At 43.6% G+C, this 19,294-nt stretch overlaps 1 protein-coding gene across 1 annotated transcript in view; it reads left to right on the top strand.

Annotated features, from left to right (window-relative positions):
* The window catches only part of TTC7A (tetratricopeptide repeat domain 7A), a 226,727-nt gene that overhangs the window by 63,232 nt on the left and 144,201 nt on the right, over window positions 1-19,294 (top strand). Inside the window, exon 11 of the mRNA XM_060754418.2 lies at window positions 18,403-18,507. Coding sequence (XP_060610401.2) covers window positions 18,403-18,507 — 105 coding nt within the window. The remainder of the gene's footprint in view (window positions 1-18,402; window positions 18,508-19,294) is intronic.

Here is a 19,294-nt window from a genome sequence, read left to right as displayed (position 1 = left end):
GATCTGCAAGACAGGGTGAGCTCCCAGCTGTCAGCTCCAGCTTCCCATGCAGGGACATCAGAGAATCCTCTCACAGGATGGTAAAACATCCAGGCGTCCCCTGAGCAACGTCGTTGCAGACGTCCAATTCTGTCACACTGGAAGCGAGTTGCAGTTTCTTAAGTCATTCTTGACATGAAAAGAAATCCTGAAATGTACAAAGTATAATTTACTAATAAGCGAAACTATTCATAATTATAATATTTAGTAGCATATATACCTGGTGTTGCCTGGGCGTTGGAGGGGATACTGCCCTCCTGCTTTCTCCCTTCTCCGGCTCTGATAAGGCCTACCTCAAAATGTCTCCATGGCATCACTCTGGCAAGTCTCTTTGAGCAGGCTCTCTTTGTGGCGCTTTCTTTTCCCCCTCCATTTCCCTCATATACCTTCTCTCTCTCTCTTTTCTCCATTTCTTCCCTCCTTCCCTTGCTTTCCCTTATACCAGTGTTTCTCAACCTTCCTAATGCCGTGACCCCTTAATACAGTTCCTCATTTTGTGGTGACGCCCAACTGCAAAATTATTTTAATTGCTACTTCATAACTGTAATTTTGCTACTGTTACGAATCGTAATGTGAATATCTGATATGCAGGATGTGTTTTCATTAACTTAACCACATTTGGCACAAATACCCGATACGCCCAAATTTGAATACTGGTGCAGTTGGGGGGAGGGGATTGATTTTGTCATTTGGGAGTTGTAGTTGATGGGATTTATAGTTAACCCACAATTAAAGAGCATTCTGAACTCCACCAACAATGGAATTGAACCAAATTTGGCACACAGAACTCCCATGACCAACAGACTATACTGGAAGGATTTGGTGGTTTTGGAGTTGAGTTTTGGAGTTGTTCACCTACAGCTAGAGAGCACTATGGACTCAAACAATGATGGATATGGACCAAACTTGGCATGAATACTCAATATCCCCAAGTGTGAACACTGGTGGAGTTTGGGGAAAATAGACCTTGACATTTGGGAGTTGTAGTTGCTGGGATTTATAGTTCACCTACAATCAAAGAGCATTCAGAACCCCACCAATGATAGAATTGGGCCAAACCTCCCACACAGAACCCCAATGCCTTGAAGGGATTTGCTGGCGCAAGCATCCCTCCAGCCTCACATGCTCTCCCTTGCCTGCACATGTGCAGCACGCTGTCATGGGTCAAGCCTCCCTGCTCTCCCCTCCCCACTTGGAGTCTCAGAAACAGCCATGGCTGAGAGGCTAGCCAACCACAGCAGAGGAGGGCTTTTGGTGGGAGGATTCGCGTGTGTTTCCAAAAAGGAAGAGAACGACAGGTGGAGAGATCCTCAGCCTTCTCTCCCAAAGGGGTTCCCAAGACCATCAGAAATATATGGGGAAAAGGAAGGGACCCAAGGCTGTTAGGAATTGTGGGAGTTGAAGTCCAAAACACCTGGAGGGCACAACTTTGCCCGTGCCTGGTCTACAGGTTGTTGGGAAACATGTTCGGGAAGTTATTCAAGGATAATTTGTTTAGTTACTGTAGAAAGGTGAATGCTGGACTACGGAGGGATTTGGTTGCATCAGGCTAGACAATTTGTTGTTATGGACCTTCAAGTTGTTTCCTACCTACAGTGAATCGATAAGGGGATTGTCTGGGACTGGAAATGTGTGACACGCCCAAGGTCACCAATGGTTTTCCAGAGCTGAGCAGCGAATTGAACCCTGGTCTGCAGAGTCATATAGTCCAGCACTTAAACCACAACCCTACGCTGGTTTGTGACTACTTAACCTGAATTAGTTTAGGTGACAACATGGGTTCTGATCTGTTATAAGGTGTCCTTATTTCGATTCTTTTGAGCTGCAGGCGAAGGCAGGCCGTGGGCGGAGGAGACGGCAGCTCTGCCTCCCTTAACAGGCTCTTGAAATATTTCCTGGGCAATGCAGAGAGCGAGAAGGGGAGGCTTTGCAAATAGATGCTGTGCTCTTGCCGACACCTTGGTTACTCTGAGCCTTTGCGTGGGCGAGAGAATCAAACAGCTCCCAGCTGATGCTCGCTGTGCCGCTGCAATTTTGGCAGAGAACATTGGGCAGAGAAAGTACAGTGTGAGGCTTCCCCGCAATCTTTTGCCACCATTGCGTTTAGCTTTCAGCACCTTGATTTTTCTTTTTCCTTTCCTTTCCCTTTTAAAAGCCAGCACTGCGCAGTCTGAAGGTCTCTCCTTTTTAATTCAGGGTGTGTCCAGGTGCATGGTTATTTTTAAAGTCTACAACAAGGTTATTGCAAAACCAGCAAAGAGCCACACAGTGCTGTGAACACTTAAATAATATACATGACGGAAAAGGTTTCTTATGGCCTGAAGTCTGCATCATCAGGTACAGGAAGCATTACCTTCTTTAGCCATAATAATAATAATGATAATAACAACAACAACACTTTATTTATATTCCACCCTTCTCTCCGGATTACAGTGTAAACCAGGCATGTGCAAACTTTCCTACTTACGGGCCGCATGGCAGGCCGGAGATGGATGGGTGAGCCAGGAGGGAGTCGGTTCTCCCCAAGTCCCCTTCCTGCCCTTTCCTTCCCTTCCCTTCCTCTTCTCTTTCGGAGGCAGAAAGTGAAGGAGAAGTTTGGATCCCAAAAGGGTTAGCCTTGCTCAGGAGGAGATGGTGGATTAGAAAGAAAAAGTGCATCCATTAGACCCGTATTGCCTACTTCTGATATAAAATTCTAGAATTCAAGCACTGGAAGAGACCCCCAGGGGCCATCCAGTCCCACCCCCTGCTATGCAAGAAGGAACAACCAACACACTCCCGATAGACAGCCTCTGTGGAAAAGCCTCCAGAGAAGGAGACTCCACCACACTCCCAGGCAGACCTATGCCACTCTCCAACAGCCCTTACTCTCAGGGAGTTCTTCCTAATCTTTTCAGTCGAATCTCTTTCCCAGCCATTTGGAACCATTGCCTCTTGTGCCCTGGTCTCTAGAGCAGCAGAAAGCCACCCCCCCCCCCCCGTCCCCTCAATGGGACACACTTTTAAATCTTGAAATGTGGTTCTCATGTTCCCTCGCTACCTTTTATTCTCCCAGTTAAACATCCCTCAGGACATTCCACAGATATACAAACCTCACTTTCCAACAGATGTCACAATCTCTGAGGATGCTTGCCATAGATGTGGATGAAACATCAGGAGAGAATGCTTCTGGAACATGGCCATACAGCCTGGAAAAGTCACAACAACCCAGTGATTCTGGCCATGAAAGCCTTTGGCAACGCACATTAATGCTTGTATCATGAAACACGAACACACATCAGTGCAACTCATTTGATGGCAAGTTTGAAAGTTTTTTCCTGGCAGCTTGCCATGTTGGCACAAAACCTTCGAAGAAAGTTGTGGGTGTGTGTGGAATAGTATAAATATATCTGCGACGTAATTCTGCTGCAGCAGTGTGGAGGGTGGGCCTGATTTGGGATGCTCCTTCTGTTGTCTTCTTTTGCAAAAGCTTAGTCCGGTTGCTAAGGAACACACTTTTAAAAAAGAAGGCAGGCACATTTGTCTTTGCATTGCAGTCAGGAGCCTTGGGAAAAAGCGAGGGCCTTAGATGACTCCTTAAATAGCAAGAGCGGGTTTGGGGGGGAGAGGAGGAAGCTGAAAGATGGTACATCCATCAGTTCAAGATTTGGTTACAAAGGTCATCCAGCTAGAGGAAACCGTGGGCTGGTGATTTTCTTCTTCAAGGAGGCACAAAAGGTGCTGTTGGAGAGGGAGAGAGAAAATTGTGTCTTTAGGTCTGTGCTGCACATGGAAATTTCCAAAGATGCCTAGAAAATTCAGCACAAGCACACTGAGCTGGCTAAAACTAGCGCCGTTGCGCTTGGATAATAGCCAATGGCTTGGAACAGAGAATGCGGTGAGCTGTGTTTGATGTTAGATCATAAAAATCCCTCTAATCGCAGGGAGTCTTTTTTTTTCTTTTTTAATGATGGGCATTAGCACCCAACTGACTGGCAGATTCTTACATCCCTGCCGCGACTCCAGCCAGCTAGATATGGCATTAAGGTTATGGCAATAGGTTATAGTCAGTGAAATGCACAGAAAGAGAGAGACACTGACTCTGATATTGTGGTGATCAGCATATATGCATAAATCACAGAATCACAGAGTTGGAAGAGGCCGCAAGAGACAGTCAGGCATGCAGGAACACATAATCAAAGTACTCCCGGCAGATGTCCATCTAGCCCAGGTTTCTCAACCTGGGGGTCAGGACCCTTGTGGGGGTCACAAGGGGGGCTTTAGAGGGGTCGCCAAAGACCATCAGAAAACACATATTTCTGATGGTCTTCGGAACCTTTTTGCCAGATAATGCTGAAGATCTTTTCTCTTCCTTTAATGTCATTCAAGCCACTAAATCTGAATTTATTTAGGTTGTGTTTCAGAGGACTCTGGCTTCTTTGTGTAGTCTGACAATCCTGAATTTTTCCAAAATGGTTTTGATGCCTGGGTTAAATGATGGCACTGTTGTCATGGTCGCTATGTTGAATGGTAGTTTTGTGTAGAGGGCAGTTCAGGCTATGATGTGTAGCAACCTCTGCTGTTATATGTTCATTTATAATGTTTTTATGATGCAGGAGGCAAAACCTTTTGACCCCCCCCCCATACATTATATTTACATTATGATTCATAACAGTAGCAAAATTAGTCATGGAGTAGCTACAAAATAATTTTATGGCTGAGGGTCATCACAACATGAGGAACTATTTTAAAGGGTTGAGGCATTAGGAAGGTTGAGAATCACTGATCTATCCTCTACTTAAAAACTCCCAGAGAAAGAGACTCCACTTCACTCCAAGGCAGCCTATTCCACTACCTATTCCACAGCTCTTACCATCTGCATTTTGGATCCATTGCTTCGTGTCCTAGTCTCCAAAACAACAGAAAATAAGCTTGCCCCCTCTTCAATATGGCATCCTTTCAGATATTTTAAAAAGGGTATCATGTCCTCTCACAGCCTTCTTTTCTCTTAGCTAAACATACCTAGATCCTTAAGCCGTTCCTCATAGGGCTTGGTTTCCAAACCATTGAATAAGACCTTCCTTGACTTGTTGTCCCCCAGATATATTGGACTGTATTTCGCAGGAGCTCCAACCAGCAAAATATCTGGGGCTGGTGTGGGCTTTGGTTTGAGATATCTGCAGGACTCCAGTTTGGAGCAAGTAGGTTTAATGTTCATTTGTTTGAACATGGAAAGTAGATGTATCTCCTATTTAAGGTCGATGCAATTGAATGCTATAGAGAATCATGTTTAGATTTGGAAAAGAGAATCTTTGACCTCTGAGGCCCCAAAAATGCATTTTTTGGGTTGTTGTGAGTTTTCCAGGCCTTCTGGCCATGTTCCAGAAGCATTCTTTCCTGATGTTTCACCTGCATCTATGGTAGGCATCCTCAGAGGTTGTACACCCAAACACGAATCAAGGAACGTGAAAGGCACTGCAGACCACTTCAACCAGAGAAGTCAACCATAGGTGAACCAACAGAATATTATTTGTGAACACGGAAATACTGGACTATCTCACAACTACCATATCAGACTATACAGAGAAGCCATTGAAATCCAATTGGACAATTTCAACAAAAAGGAAGAAACCATGAAAATGAACAAAATTTGGTTACCAGTATTAAAAAAAACCTCTAAAATCATAACAGTAAATAAAGAACAACACTCAAAAACAGGGGAATTCCAGACAAGAAACAATCAGGGCCAGCTAATCACCTCCCAACAAAGGATTTCCCCGGCAGTAAAAACCCAGACCCTGAAACTGCAGGGCCATTAAATGCTATTTAAGGTGGCCAATTAAAATATTCACACCTATCTCAAACAGTCAAGAGTTTTTTCTCCCACCCTGGACATTCCACAGATATATAAACCCAATTTTCCTAGTTTCCAACAGATCTCACAACCTATGAGGATGCCTGTCACAGATGCAGGTGAAACGTCAGGAGAGAATGCTACTGGAACATGGCCATACAGCCCTGAAAACTCACAACAATCTAATGATTCCAGCTATGAAAGCTTTTGGTGGGAACTGGAGAGTTTTCCCAATATGCTGTCCTTGTGGACTTTGCAGAGATATCCAGTTGGAAGCTGTAAGGAATATGATGCTGGAACAGTTATGCCAGGGTTGGAGAATCACAGACTGTGAGGCTGAACGTAGCCCTACTGGAATCTCAGTATATTCCCCTGGGACCCTTTTCCATGATGTGTTTTGGTGCAATTTCCTCCTTCTTCTAAAAGGTTAAGATTCTCTCCGAAGGTTAGATACCAGCAGAAATAACTTCAAGTTGAAACATACTGGTATTTTTAGTCCCAGTTATTTGCCTGCATTCCTGCCCACCATTGGAATGCAGCCCACAACAATCTTAACTGAAATTGACTTTGGCCCTTATGCTGAAAGAGATTTCCCACCCTTGAGACAGGCTTTTGGTCTGATCCAAGGGAGCTTTACTTGTGTTCCTAAAACCCTTGCCACACAGAGAGAAAACAAGACCTTCCTGCATGAAGATTTACAGTGCAGTCCTTTGTCTGGCGTGGCAATGGATGAATGACAAAAACCCGATTGCACATGCTTTATGTGTACCTGGCATCATGATACAATCACACAGACTATATAGGAGCCCTTGGTGGTGCAATGAGTTAATCCCTTGTGATGGCAGGACTGAAGACTGACAGATTTGAGGTTCGAATCTGGGGAGAGAACAGATGAGCCCCCTCTGTCAGCTCCAGCTTCCCATGCAGGGACATTAAAGAAGCCTCCCCCCACCCCAAATGTGGGCCTGTTTTCTTTTTAGAGGGATCCATGTTGAGGAGGAAAGGGTTCATATGTGATACATGAAGGCAAAACAGCAGGAATTGCAATTGGAAGCCAGAAGATGTCTTTGACTTCATATCTGCCCTGGAAGATGCCATCGTTGCATCAATTGGAGGCATCCAAGTGCAGAATTTGTACCCAGATGTAGACCTTGGATTGAAGTTCTTCCCTTGCTTAAAAAGCACTCCACTAATAAGTCTTAATTATTACTATCTCGCAGGAAACCTTGCAAACAATGTACTTTCCACCCACAGCCTGACTGAGAAATGCCAACAATTTAATTACCTGATTATTTAGACCCTTCACAGATAGTGTGGGAGCCATTATTATTCTAATATGGTTGCTGCATGATCACTCATTGTCTATTTGTCTCACTCACTGACTTACTATGCAAGCTTGTATTTCGTTATATTTATTTACTGTATTTGGAGCATACTTCACCATTCTGGGAGCATTTTAGTCTCAAAAACCAAAAGGGTTGTGGAGCATTAAATTAAATTAAATTAAATTAAATTAAAGGATGCACTTTTTCTATTCCTAGTACCTTTTCAGGACCCCCTGGTGGCTCGGTGGGTTAAACCGCTGACCAAAAGATCAAAGGTTTGAATCAATGGAGCAGGGTGAGCTCCCCGCTGTTAGCCCCAGCTTCTGCCAACCTAGCGGTTCGAAAACATACAAATGTCAGTAGATCAATAGGTATTGCTTTGGCAGGAAGGTAATGGCACTCCATGCATTCATGCTGGCCACATGACCTTGGAGGTGTCTGTGGTCAACACCAGCTCTTTGGCTTAGAAATGGAGATGAGCACCAACCCCCCAGAGTCGGACTAACTACACTTAATGTCCAGGGAAATCATTTACCTTTTTAGTATCTTTTCACACTGCTAAGGTTGCCAAGTGTCCCTTTTGGGGGGGGGGATCAGAACCTTGTCCCTTATGGGGCTGGCAGGTATCCCTTATTATAAGGGATGCCCCTTATTTGGGAGCCAGAAAGCTTGTCCCTTATGCCAAGTGTTGTAGGCTCTATTTCAGAGGAAGGAAATGGCAAAACCACCTTTGAGTATTTCTTGCTGAAGAAAGGCCTGTGAAAACATACACACAGCAAGATAAGATGAGAAGTAAGAAGAGTTAGAAGGCATGATCATCAAGTTTGCAGATGACACCAAATTGGGAGGGATAGCTAAAACCCCAGAAGACAGGAGCAGAATTCAAAACGATCTTAATAGATTAGAGAGACCAACTAAAACTAACAAAATGAAGTTCAAAAGTAAAAAGCAGAAAAAATGAAATTCCACTAAAGCAGAAAAAATGAAATGCAAAGATTAAGAATGGGGGACACGTGGCTTGAGAGCTGTACGTGTGAAAAAGATCTTGGAGTTCTCGTGGACAAAAAGTTAAACATGAGCCAACAATGTCATGTGGTGGCAAAAAAGCCAGTGGGATTTTGGCCTACATAAATAGGAGTATAGTGCCTAGATCCAGGGAAGTCATGCTACCCCTCTATTCTTCCTTGGTCAGATCACACTTGGAATACTGTGTCCAATTCTGGCACTGCTACTTAAGGGAGATTTTGACAAGAAGGAATGTGTCCAGAGAAGAGAGACAGGGGTCTGGAGAACAGGCCCTATGAGGAGCGGCTTATAGAGCTGGGCATGTTTAGCCTGCAGAAGAGAAGGTTGAGAGGAGACATGATGAGGGCCATGGATAAAGATGTGAGGGGAAGTCATAGGGAGGAGGGAGCAGGCTTGTTTTCTGCTGACCTGGAGACTAGGACATGGAACAATGGCTTAAAACTACAGGAAAGAAAATTCCTCCTGAACATGAGGAAGAGCTTCCTAACTGCGAGAAGGGCTGTTCAGCAGTGGAACTCTCTGCCCCTGAGTGTGGTGGAGGCTTCTTCTTTGGTGGCTTTTAAACAGAGGCTGGATGGCCATCTGTCGGGGGTGCTTTGAATGTGATTTTTCCTTTTTCTTGACAGGGGGTTGGACTGGATGGCCCATGAGGTCTCTTCCAACTCTGATTCTATGATAATGTTTGGTAAAGTTGAAGGCAGTAGGAAAAGAGATGAGAACATGATACAATGGATTGATAGATTATTTCTATATTTCTTTTGTGTATGTGAATTAAGTTTTATACTATTACTGTTCCATAGCACTGTTCTGTAGGTCTCAAAAATCAAAATTACTTGATTGTTTCTGCATCTAAACCTCTACAAGCCATTATGAATTCGATAAAAGAAGGGAAAATACCTGAAACATGGAAAGATGCATATATAACATTAATACCAAAGGAAGATAGAGACCCTCTTCAACCATAATGGCAGATGCAAACCTTAGGGTTGCATCTGCATGAGACATGTTGTTGTGCTTTGAAATAGGTACGCTGTCAGTGAAGTGCAGTGGTTTGAATAGTGAACATGGATACCAGGAACCCAGTGTTTGAATCCCTGCTTATTCATAGGATCTGCTGATTGACCTTGAGCAAGTCAGACTTTGAATAAATCTTGCCAAGAAAATCCTATGATGAGGTTGCCGTAGAATAGATAGAGTAAGTACACAAAAACAACAAAAGCCCAACATTGATAGATTTCCAAAGTGGGCGTTTCTGACACTTTCTGGTTGCTCTGAATTTCAAGGGCTCTTGTTTTGAAAGTTGCACAATGCAGAACACTGGAGCGGCTTTCCATTTGGCAGCTGGCTCTCCTCACTGCGTAATCTTTTTACCATAACGTTTGCTGTTTAATCTTTACTGTACTTCACTGTCAAGGGATTAAAGATTGCCTTGTTGATTAACTCTGCTGTTTTTCAATTACGAATCCATCATTTCATCAATTGATGGATCATTGCTTGCACATCCACTTGTACAAATTGAAGTGGATTTCTTTCTTGCAGCCCTGCTTGGCCCCACTGTGTGACCTTGGATACGCTTAAGTCTCAGAAAACCTTAGGGTTGCCATAAATTGTGATGACCTGAAGGTACACAACAACAGCAAACTCTGCCCTTCTCATCTCCAAAACATTTCTTGCAGGGGGAAAGGCATGGCCTTTTCCTAGAAATGTGCATAACCCTAGCCTCAAGGGATTTCATTAGAATTAGCATAGCTGTTGCTTTGCATCCTTTAACTTTCTCAGATTTTTTTTCTGAAGCAGGAACCTTCAAATTCATCTCACAGTTTTCACTTGAAGTGGCATTTTTTGGTAACACTCCAGTAATATCCCTTCAGGGACTCCTTCCTCCACACACACACACACACACACACACACACATTTAGCTAATTGCAAAAGTTATTTGCTGAATTTTTCATCTTTTGCAAATCTAAATGCATGCGTGCACTTAAAAAACAGTATTTATTAGGTTCTTGTGGGTTTTTTTCGGGCTATAGGAGAAATGCCTCTAGAACATGGCCCTATAGCCCGAAAAAACCCACAAGAACCTAGTGATTCCAGCCATGAAAGCCTTCGACAATAAACAGTATTTATTTATCGTGTCAGAAGCACATTGAGGGTACAGTTGTAATGTATTTAAAAAACACAAAGTTTAAAAAACTTGGCATTATACAAAATGTCCTTTGACTAGTAGCTGGACACTTGGAGTGCCTCTGGTGTTGCTATAAGAAGGTCCTCCATTGTGCATGTGGCAGGGCTCAGACTGCATTGCAGTAGGTGGTCTGTGGTGTGCTCTTCTCCACACTCGCATGTCATGGACTCCACTTTGTGGCCCCATTTCTTAAGGTTGGCTCTGCATCTCGTGGTGCCAGGGCGCAGTCTGTTTAGTGCCTTCCAAGTCACCCACTCTTCATGTGCCCAGGGGGAAGTCTCTCATTTTATATCAACCATGGCTTGAGGTTCTGGGTTTTAGCCTGCCACTTTTGGACTCTCACTTGCTGAGGTGTTCCAGCGAGTATCTCTGTAGATCTTAGAAAACTATTTCTTGATATAAGGCATTGGCATGCTGGGGATGTATTTAAACAGATTGTTTAAATACATCCCTGTGGGTTTAGCTTTCAGTGGAAGGAGCTGCACATCAGACTAAGTGTGATGGATTCTGCACCTATAGAGTCAGGCATCCATGGCTTGAAAATATATAATTTTTGAAAATTCCAAAAGTAAACCTTGATTTTGTCATTTTGTGTAAGTGACACCTTTTTACTCTGCCGCTGTACATAATGGGACTTTAGCAGTCATGAATCTTGGTATCTACAGGAGGGGAGATCCTAGAAGCCAACCGCAATGGACACCAAGGGCTCAATGCATTCTCCTCTGTCTCCAGGTGTATCTGCAGTTTGACACTACTAACTGCTATGTTTCAATACTATGGAATTTGGGGAATTGTAGCTTTGTAAGGCCTTTAGTCTTCTCTGTCAAAGAGTGCAGGTGCCTCACCAAACTACACATCCAAGAATACCATAGCATTGAGTCATAGCAGTTAAAAGCAGTATCAAACTGTATTAATTCTACAATATAGATGCACCCAAGTTTTCCTGGATCAATGACAACAAAATTGAATTTTATATCACATTTTGGCTCCCAAGGTCTGAATTTGATATCTCAATTGAGTGAGAGGTTACACATATGCAGGTCTAAGGGAGGATGCAGTGGTGCAATGAGTTAAACTGCTGAGTTGCTTAATTTGCTGATCGGAAGGACAGTGGTTCGAATCCATGGGACGGGGTGAGCTCCCGCTGTTAGCCCCATCTTCTGCCAACCTAGCAGTTTGAAAACATGCAAATGAGAGTACATCAATAGGTACCGCCCCAGTGGGAAAGTAACGGTGCTCTATGCAGTCATGCTGGCCACATGACCTAGGAGGCATCTATGGACAACGTTGGCTCTTTGGCTTAGAAATGGAGATGAGCACCCCCCCCCCCCCCCAGAGTCAGACACGACTAGACTTAATGTCAAGGGGAAACCTTTATCTTTACTATGCCTGCACAAACATGCATAAAGCGCTCCTCCAAAGAGGAGGAGGGTTTCCAGATTCACATCAGGGTTTCCAGATTCACATCTTCCTTTTCAGCCAACTAACATCTCAGGAACACTGGAGAATTGAATGGGGGGCTGCCCTGTGAGATTGCTATTTCCACTATTAGTGATAAGAAATAACAGTTCTGTAGGCAAAACTATAATCAACCTTCTATAATTATTGGGGTTATAGGGCCACAGGATCCCTGGAAAGAGAAAAACCACAAATTAAAAATGGCTTTTCTTCAACCTGAAAAAATATCTTCATAAGAATCTCTAAATCAGAGCTTTCCAAACATTTAATGTGTGTGTGTGTGTCAGGAGCGACTTGAAAAACTGCAAGTCACTTCCGGTGTGAGACACACCTTTTGCATATGCGTCATTTCGCAATACAGTAATTCAGTTTTACCAACAAACTGGCAGTTAAAACAAAACTTTATAAAGAGATACACATAGATTGAGTATAATAACAAAATGTATGGATGCATAACATAACTCATGAAAACTTTTCATTTATATATTTTTACAAATATGATTTATTGCTTATTTCACATAGACTCAGGTTTCTCATTACGTTTCCTGAAAATACCTCCAAACTGCAGCTGATTAATGTATTGAGACATATAGTTTGGAAAACTCTGCTTTGGGTTCTCTAGAGGCTCTAGAGATGCCTAGAGAGTAGATGTAATCAAATCTGTGAATAATCAAATCTGCAAAAGTCAAAGCTGTGAATGTGGAGGACCATACTGTGGATGGAGAGAGGTCAAAGCACCTGACTTCTACTGAGATGCTGTGATACCATTATTCCTCTACTACAAAAAGTGGCAGGGAAATACTGAACCCAGATCGTTTAGGAAATAGGAGGGTGTAGACTTTCCTTTCCAGTGACACCAAGCGTTTTCACATCACCATTAGCAGTGTGATATACAGTCATCATGTTTAGCAGCCATTAATCCCCTGATCCTCCATGAATTTCTTTAATCCCCCTTTAAGCTCTTCAAGGTGGTGGCCAGCACTAGAGTTTGTTGTAGGAAATTGCTCCGTGTAACTGTGCTGCGTGATGAAATCCTTCCTTTTATCTGCCCTGAATCTTCCAGTACTCAAGGATGAATTGTGGTTCTGGTATCTTTGCATACATACATACATACTTACATATTTGTATATAGATAAAGGTAAAGGTTTTTCCCGACATTAAGTCCAGTTGTGTCCAACTCTGGGGTGTGGTTCTCATCTCCATTTCTAAGCCAAAGAGCTAGTGTTCTCTGTAGACACCTCCAAGGTCATGCGGCCAACATGACTGCATGGAGCGCTGTTACCTTCCCACCGGAGTGGTACCTATTGATCTACTCACATTTGCATGTTTTCGAACTGCTAGGTTGACAGAAGCTGGGGCTGACAGCAGAAGCTCACGCTGCTCCCAGGATTTGAACCTGCAACCTTTCGGTCAACAAGCTTAGCAGCTCAGTTGTTTTACCCGCTGTGCCACTGGGGATTCCATATTTGTATTTACCTACGCAATATTTCCCCCCTCATTCATGTCAGTCTTCCAAAATTAAATCCATATTACCTTTCCCTAAGTATGTAATCTATTTGCTTTTTTTCATGTCAGGAGTGACTTGAGAAACTGCAAGTTGCTTCTGGTGTGAGAGAATTGGCAGTCTGAAAGGACGTTGCTCAGAGGACGCCCAGATGTTTTTTTTATGTTTTACCATCCTTGTGGGAGGCTTCTCTCATGTTCCCACATGGGGAGCTGGAGATGACAGAGGGAGCTCATCCACACTGTTCCCAGATTCGATCCTCCGACCTGTCGGTCTTCAGTCCTGCCAGCACAAGGGTTTAACCCATTGCTCCACTGGGGGTTCATCTACAGGCTGGAAAGGGAGTTCACAATTTAACAAAGTGTATCATTTGTAAACTGTACCTTTGTGAAACTCAGAGAGGCCTTGTTTACATTAAAAAGGTGTTCTGTTTACTTTCTCCACGACAGAAGGCAAGGCCATTCCAGAATATGTAAGGTCAGTAGAAAAGAGCAGCATCATTATTACCAAGCACAGTATCTTTCAGTAACATCTCATTAGCAATGAAGATGTTTTTGTAAGAACATCGAGAAGAAAACGTTTATTTGGCATTGGCTTTTATAGGCAGCTGCCCCTTTCACCAGAGGCATCTCATGACATCAGCTGCTCTCCACAAAAGGTTAAGCCTTATGAAATGTGTGTGTATTTTAAGGAGCCCTAAGAATCTTCATTGGGTTTTTTTTGCTGCAGTAGAGTAAGGCTGCATCTGCACTGCAGAATTAATGCAGTTTGACACTACATGAACTGCCATGGAATTCTGGGATATGTAGTTTTGTGTCAAAAAGCTCTGGTGCCATAAGTAAAGGTAAAGGTTTCCCCTTGGCATTAAGGCTAATCATGTCTGACTTTGGGGGATAGTGCTCATCTCCATTCTAAGCCAAAGAGTCGGCGTTGTCTGTAGACCTCTCCAAGGTCATGTGGCCAGCATGACTGCATGAAGCGCTGTTACCTTCCCGCCGGAGTGGTACCTATTGATCTACTCACATTTGCATGTTTTTGAACTGCTAGGTTGGCAGAAACTGGGCCTAACAGCAGGAGCTCATCCTGCTCCACAGATTTGAACTGCTGACCTGTCAGTCAGCAAGTTCAGCAGCTCGATGGTTTAACCCTTTGCACCACCGGGGGCTCTACAAACTACAAATTTCAGGATTCCATAGGATGGAAGTATGAGAATTAAAGTGGTATCAAATTGCTATAATTCTGTAGTGTGGACAGTCTGGAAGATCACTGCTCCCTTGGAGAGAACACACTAACTTTCCTACTAATTTTCCTTTCTCCATACTGCATTAAGGATAGTTCATGGTAGGGTTTTCATTTTGCATTCAGCCTTATTTCAATACGGTACAACTGATTTCTTTCCTTTGTAATGCTCTAATGTTTCCCCACCATTTTTTTTATTTTGAATTCACCTCCTTTAACTTTAACATTTCCACTGTAGAATTAATGTAGTTTGACACCTCTTTAGCTGTTGTGACTCAGTGTTATCGGATCCCGGTAGTTGTAGTGTTTCAAGGTCTTTAGCCTTTTCAACCAATGAGTGCTGGTGCTTCACCAAACTACAAATCCCCTTATTGCATAGCATTGAGCCCTGGCAGTTATAGTGTGTCAATCTGCATTCATTTTTCAGTGCAGATTCACCCCAAGAAAGACACTTAGTGGTCCACAAAAAACATTCCTTGCCCATCGAATCTAAAATACACAAGGTGCCAAAAATGGGGTTGATTGGCAGATTGAAGTGCACAGAGATTGAAGTGTACAGGATTAAATGCATTCTTGTATCATAATTGCCGATGTCTTCAAACTGGATAGATGCCATAGGCTTGGCATAGATAGATGGATAGATGCCATACACCTGAATAAAAGGCTTGCTTTGTCATTTGAAATGGAGAAACCAAATGGCTTCTGTTTTATTGTCTTTGTTCCCACTCAGGTTACGGCCGTGGGAGGGTCACTTTTTGTTTACATAGACTTCCTATGAGATCTAAAGCAAAATGCAGGTGCCCCTGGGATCATAACACTGTCATTTTATTTCCTTTGTATTCTCTGCTAGAGCCAGTTTTGTGCTAAAGCTCTGGAAAGCAGGGTTTTAAATTCCTTCTCGACCATGGAAACTCATGGCTGAGTCATACTCTCTTAGCCTTCAATGAAGGCAGTGGAAAGCCTCCTTTTCATAAATCTTTCCAAGAAAACCCCAGGATAGTCAGAATTGACTTGAAGGCACAGATCAACAACAAATGCTATTTTGCCATGGATTAATATAGCTTTTCTGAATGCAATTTGTGTTCAAGTTTACGCTGAATCCATTCCTCTTAGGGGGTCCTTTCCTTCTTTATTACTTTCTTTCTCCTCCTCCTCTGTTTCTTCCTGTTTTCTCCTTTGCTTTCGGATTATCATTTTTCCTTTCCGGGTTGAGAGCAGTACGTGTGAAAAAGATCTTGGAGTCCTCGTGGACAACAAGTTAATCATGAGCCAACAATGTGATGTGGCGGCAAAAAAAGCCAATGGGATTTTGGCCTGCATCAGTAGGAGCATAGTGTCTAGGTCCAGGGAAGTAATGCTACCCCTCTATTCTGCTTTGGTTAGACCACACCTGGAATATTGTGTCTAATTCTGGGCACCACAATTGAAGAGAGATATTGACAAGCTGGAATGTGTCCAGAGGAGGGTGACTAAAATGATCAAGGGTCTGGAGAACAAGCCCTATGAAGAGTGGCTTAAAGAGCTGGGCATGTTTAGCCTGAAGGAGAGAAGGCTGAGAGGAGACATGATAGCGATGTATAAATATGTGAGAGGAAGTCATAGGGAGGAGGGAGCAAGGTTGTTTTCTGCTGCCTTGGAGACTAGGATGCAGAACAATGGCTTCAAACTGCAAGAAAGGAGGTTCCATCTGAACATGAGGAAGAACTTCCTCACTGTGAGAGCTGTTCAGCAGTGGAACTCTCTGCCTCGGAGTGTGGTGGAGGCTCCTTCTTTGGAAGCTTTTAACAGAGGCTGGATAGCCATCTGTCGGGGGAGCTTTGAATGCAGTTTTCCTGCTTCTTGGCAGGGGGTTGGACTGGATGGCCCATGAGGTCTCTTCCAACTCTATGATTCTATGATTCACGACAGATTGGTGCCCCAAAAAGTATTTATGGGAGGGAACAATTGCAACTATTTTCTTTTTAGTAGCTGACCACCAAGTTGGAATTGCTGCACAGCACTTTGGAGACAATGAAGAAGAAACAGGTGGCTGAAGGCAGAAGTAAACTTGAGGAGATGTCATTGTCTCTGGGAATTTGATGTGGAGAAGCAACTGCTTGATAGATGTGCTTCTAGGATGAAGTACTGGCATGAAATGTTTTGCGGTATAGTGCTAAGTGTATGGAGGCTCCATAGAAAGAAGGAAGCCCAAGATGAACTAGACCTTTGTTCCCTGGGGAGATGGTAGCGGGGTATAAATAAAGTGTTATTATTATTTGCTCCTGTAGGAGTTTCCTTTGGGAATTGTTGCATGGATAGTAGATGCATCTACAATGTTAAATGCAGTTTGCCCCACTTCAAATTACTTGACTCAATGCTGTGGCATCCTAGGAGATGGAGTTTAGTGAGACACCACCGCTATAAGGCTGAGAAAGCTAAAAGATCTTGCAAAATTACCATGATTCCCCAGCATTGATCCATTACAGTTAAAGTGATGACAAACTTTAAATCCCATGGCTCAATACTATGGAATACTTGGATTTGTCATTTTGCAAGGTCTTGAGCCTTCTCTGCCAAAGAGTGCTTGTACCTCACCAAACTACAACTCCCAGGATTCCATAGCATTGAGCCATGGCAATTAAAGTGGGGTCAAACTGCATTAAATCTACAATATAGACACATCCAACCTAGCAGTTCTAGATTAGGTTAACTTAGACTAGGGCCCCTTCTACACAGCTGAAGAAAACCCCACATTATCTGCTTTGAACTGGAATATATGCTGGCCACATAACCTAGGAGGTGTCTATGGACAACGTTGACTCTTCGGCTTAGAAGTGGAGATGAGCACCACCCCCAGAGCCAGAGATGAAGGGGAAGCCTTTACCTTTATCTGTGTATCCGTGTTTCATTGTTTCGAGGCATTGAATGTTTGCCTTGTGTCTGTATATGTTGGAATTGGCCCTGAGTCTCCTCGGGGAGATAGAGCAGAATACAAATAAAGTGCTGTTGTTGTTGTTTTGCATCTATAAGAGCCAGTGTGGTGCAGTGATTTGAGCATTAGCTATGATTCTGGAGACTAAGATTCGAATCGCTGCTCAGACATGAAAACCCACTGACTGACCATGGGGAAGTCACACTCTCTCAGTTCAGAGGAAGGCATAGGCAAACCCCGCTTTGAGCAAACTTTGTACAAAAGCAATCCATGATAGGTTCGTTTTAGGAGTTACCATAAGTTGGAAATGCTTTAAACAGTGGGTAGAAAGAGATGATTTCACGTTGAAGCATCTTATGTGTACATATGTGTGTGTGTGTGTGTGTGTGTGTGTGTATGTGTATGCATGTATATAGAAATATATGAAGGAGGAAGGATTTTATTAAAATATGAATTGTCTTTTTAGGGTAATGCTTGCTTCAGCAGACATAAATTAAGGAGTGCTTTGATTGTGTGTTCCTGAATGGCAGGGGGTTGAACTGGGTGGCCCTTATGGTCTCTTCCAACTCTATGATTCTATGAGACCAGGGTTTGAATCCTCACTTGGCCATGGAAACATACTGGTGCAAGTCACAATGTCTCAGCCCCAGTGGAAGGCTCAGGTAAACTCTCTCTGAACAGGTTTTGTCCAGAAAACACCACAATATCATCACCATTTGTCCAGAAAAATCCCATGATGGCATTACTATAAATTAGAAATAATTTGAAGGCACAACAACAACAGATTCCACATCAGGAAGGCAACATTTGGGATAAGTCGGCCACAGCTGCACTGCCTAACCGTCTTTTCCCTCTTCTGCTTTTTCTCTCTCCTCTTCCCAGTCTGCACACGCTGTCTCGGTGCTCAGAGAATGTGCAAAGCTGCGTCCTGCGGATCCCACCGTCCCCCTCCTGGCTGCCAAGGTCTGCATTGGCCGTCTGCACTGGGTAAGCGAGCTGGCGCAGTGCTTCTTACATAAGGCATTAGGTGCCGCATTGACAGCAGCCGCACTTGAGTGCAGCTTCAAGAGAGCAGAGACGAGAGCAGAGTGGGGGAAGAAATCCTGAACAGCTGCACCGAGATGCTGCAACCAGTTCTCCCACTCCAAAAATGCTATTCTCGGTGGGGAAGGAGCCTTACTTCAGACCTGTCATAAAGCTGCCTGTTCAAACTGATTTCCCTGAAAAGAATCAAAATAATTGGGTCTTTTGCCTCTTAATGACTGTGTAGCATGGTGCAAACTGTGCCCTGTGTGTGTGTTGATTGGGAAGGGAGCCCTACGGAGCACAGGGTGGCTTAGTCCCCTACTACGTTGTGCATGGGATTGCTTTGGAGTTTGTCTACCCCATGTTAAGCTTGATGGGCTTTTGTTTCTGGCTCTGATTGGTAACTGAGTTTTTTTCCTTCTTGTTCTTAGCACCAGAATAGCAGCCTGCTTTTTGTGGATTTTGCTTTTGTTTTATGTTTTTACATTTTGGTCTTGTTAATAGGTACCTTCTGGTCACATCACGAGGACGGGTGGGAGAGACTTTGGCTTTTGCAAAATGATGATAATCTTCACCAGCAGAAGCAGCTGCTGGTTTTTAGCAGGTCCCCATTTAGCAAATTCTTTGAGCGAGATCTTGCGCCTCTTTTCAAAGCCTTCTCCACCAGGTGGCCCTGCAGACAACGCCGGCTGCAATATTATTATTCCGAGCCAACGCAGGAGAGAAGCAAACTGCAGAGAAGGAAAAT

Source organism: Anolis sagrei, chromosome 1, assembly GCF_037176765.1.
Source record: "Anolis sagrei isolate rAnoSag1 chromosome 1, rAnoSag1.mat, whole genome shotgun sequence".
Taxonomy (NCBI): Eukaryota; Metazoa; Chordata; class Lepidosauria; order Squamata; family Dactyloidae; genus Anolis; species Anolis sagrei.
The sequence above is the reverse complement of the archived record's forward strand: the minus strand, read 5'-3'. Positions and strand labels throughout refer to the sequence as shown.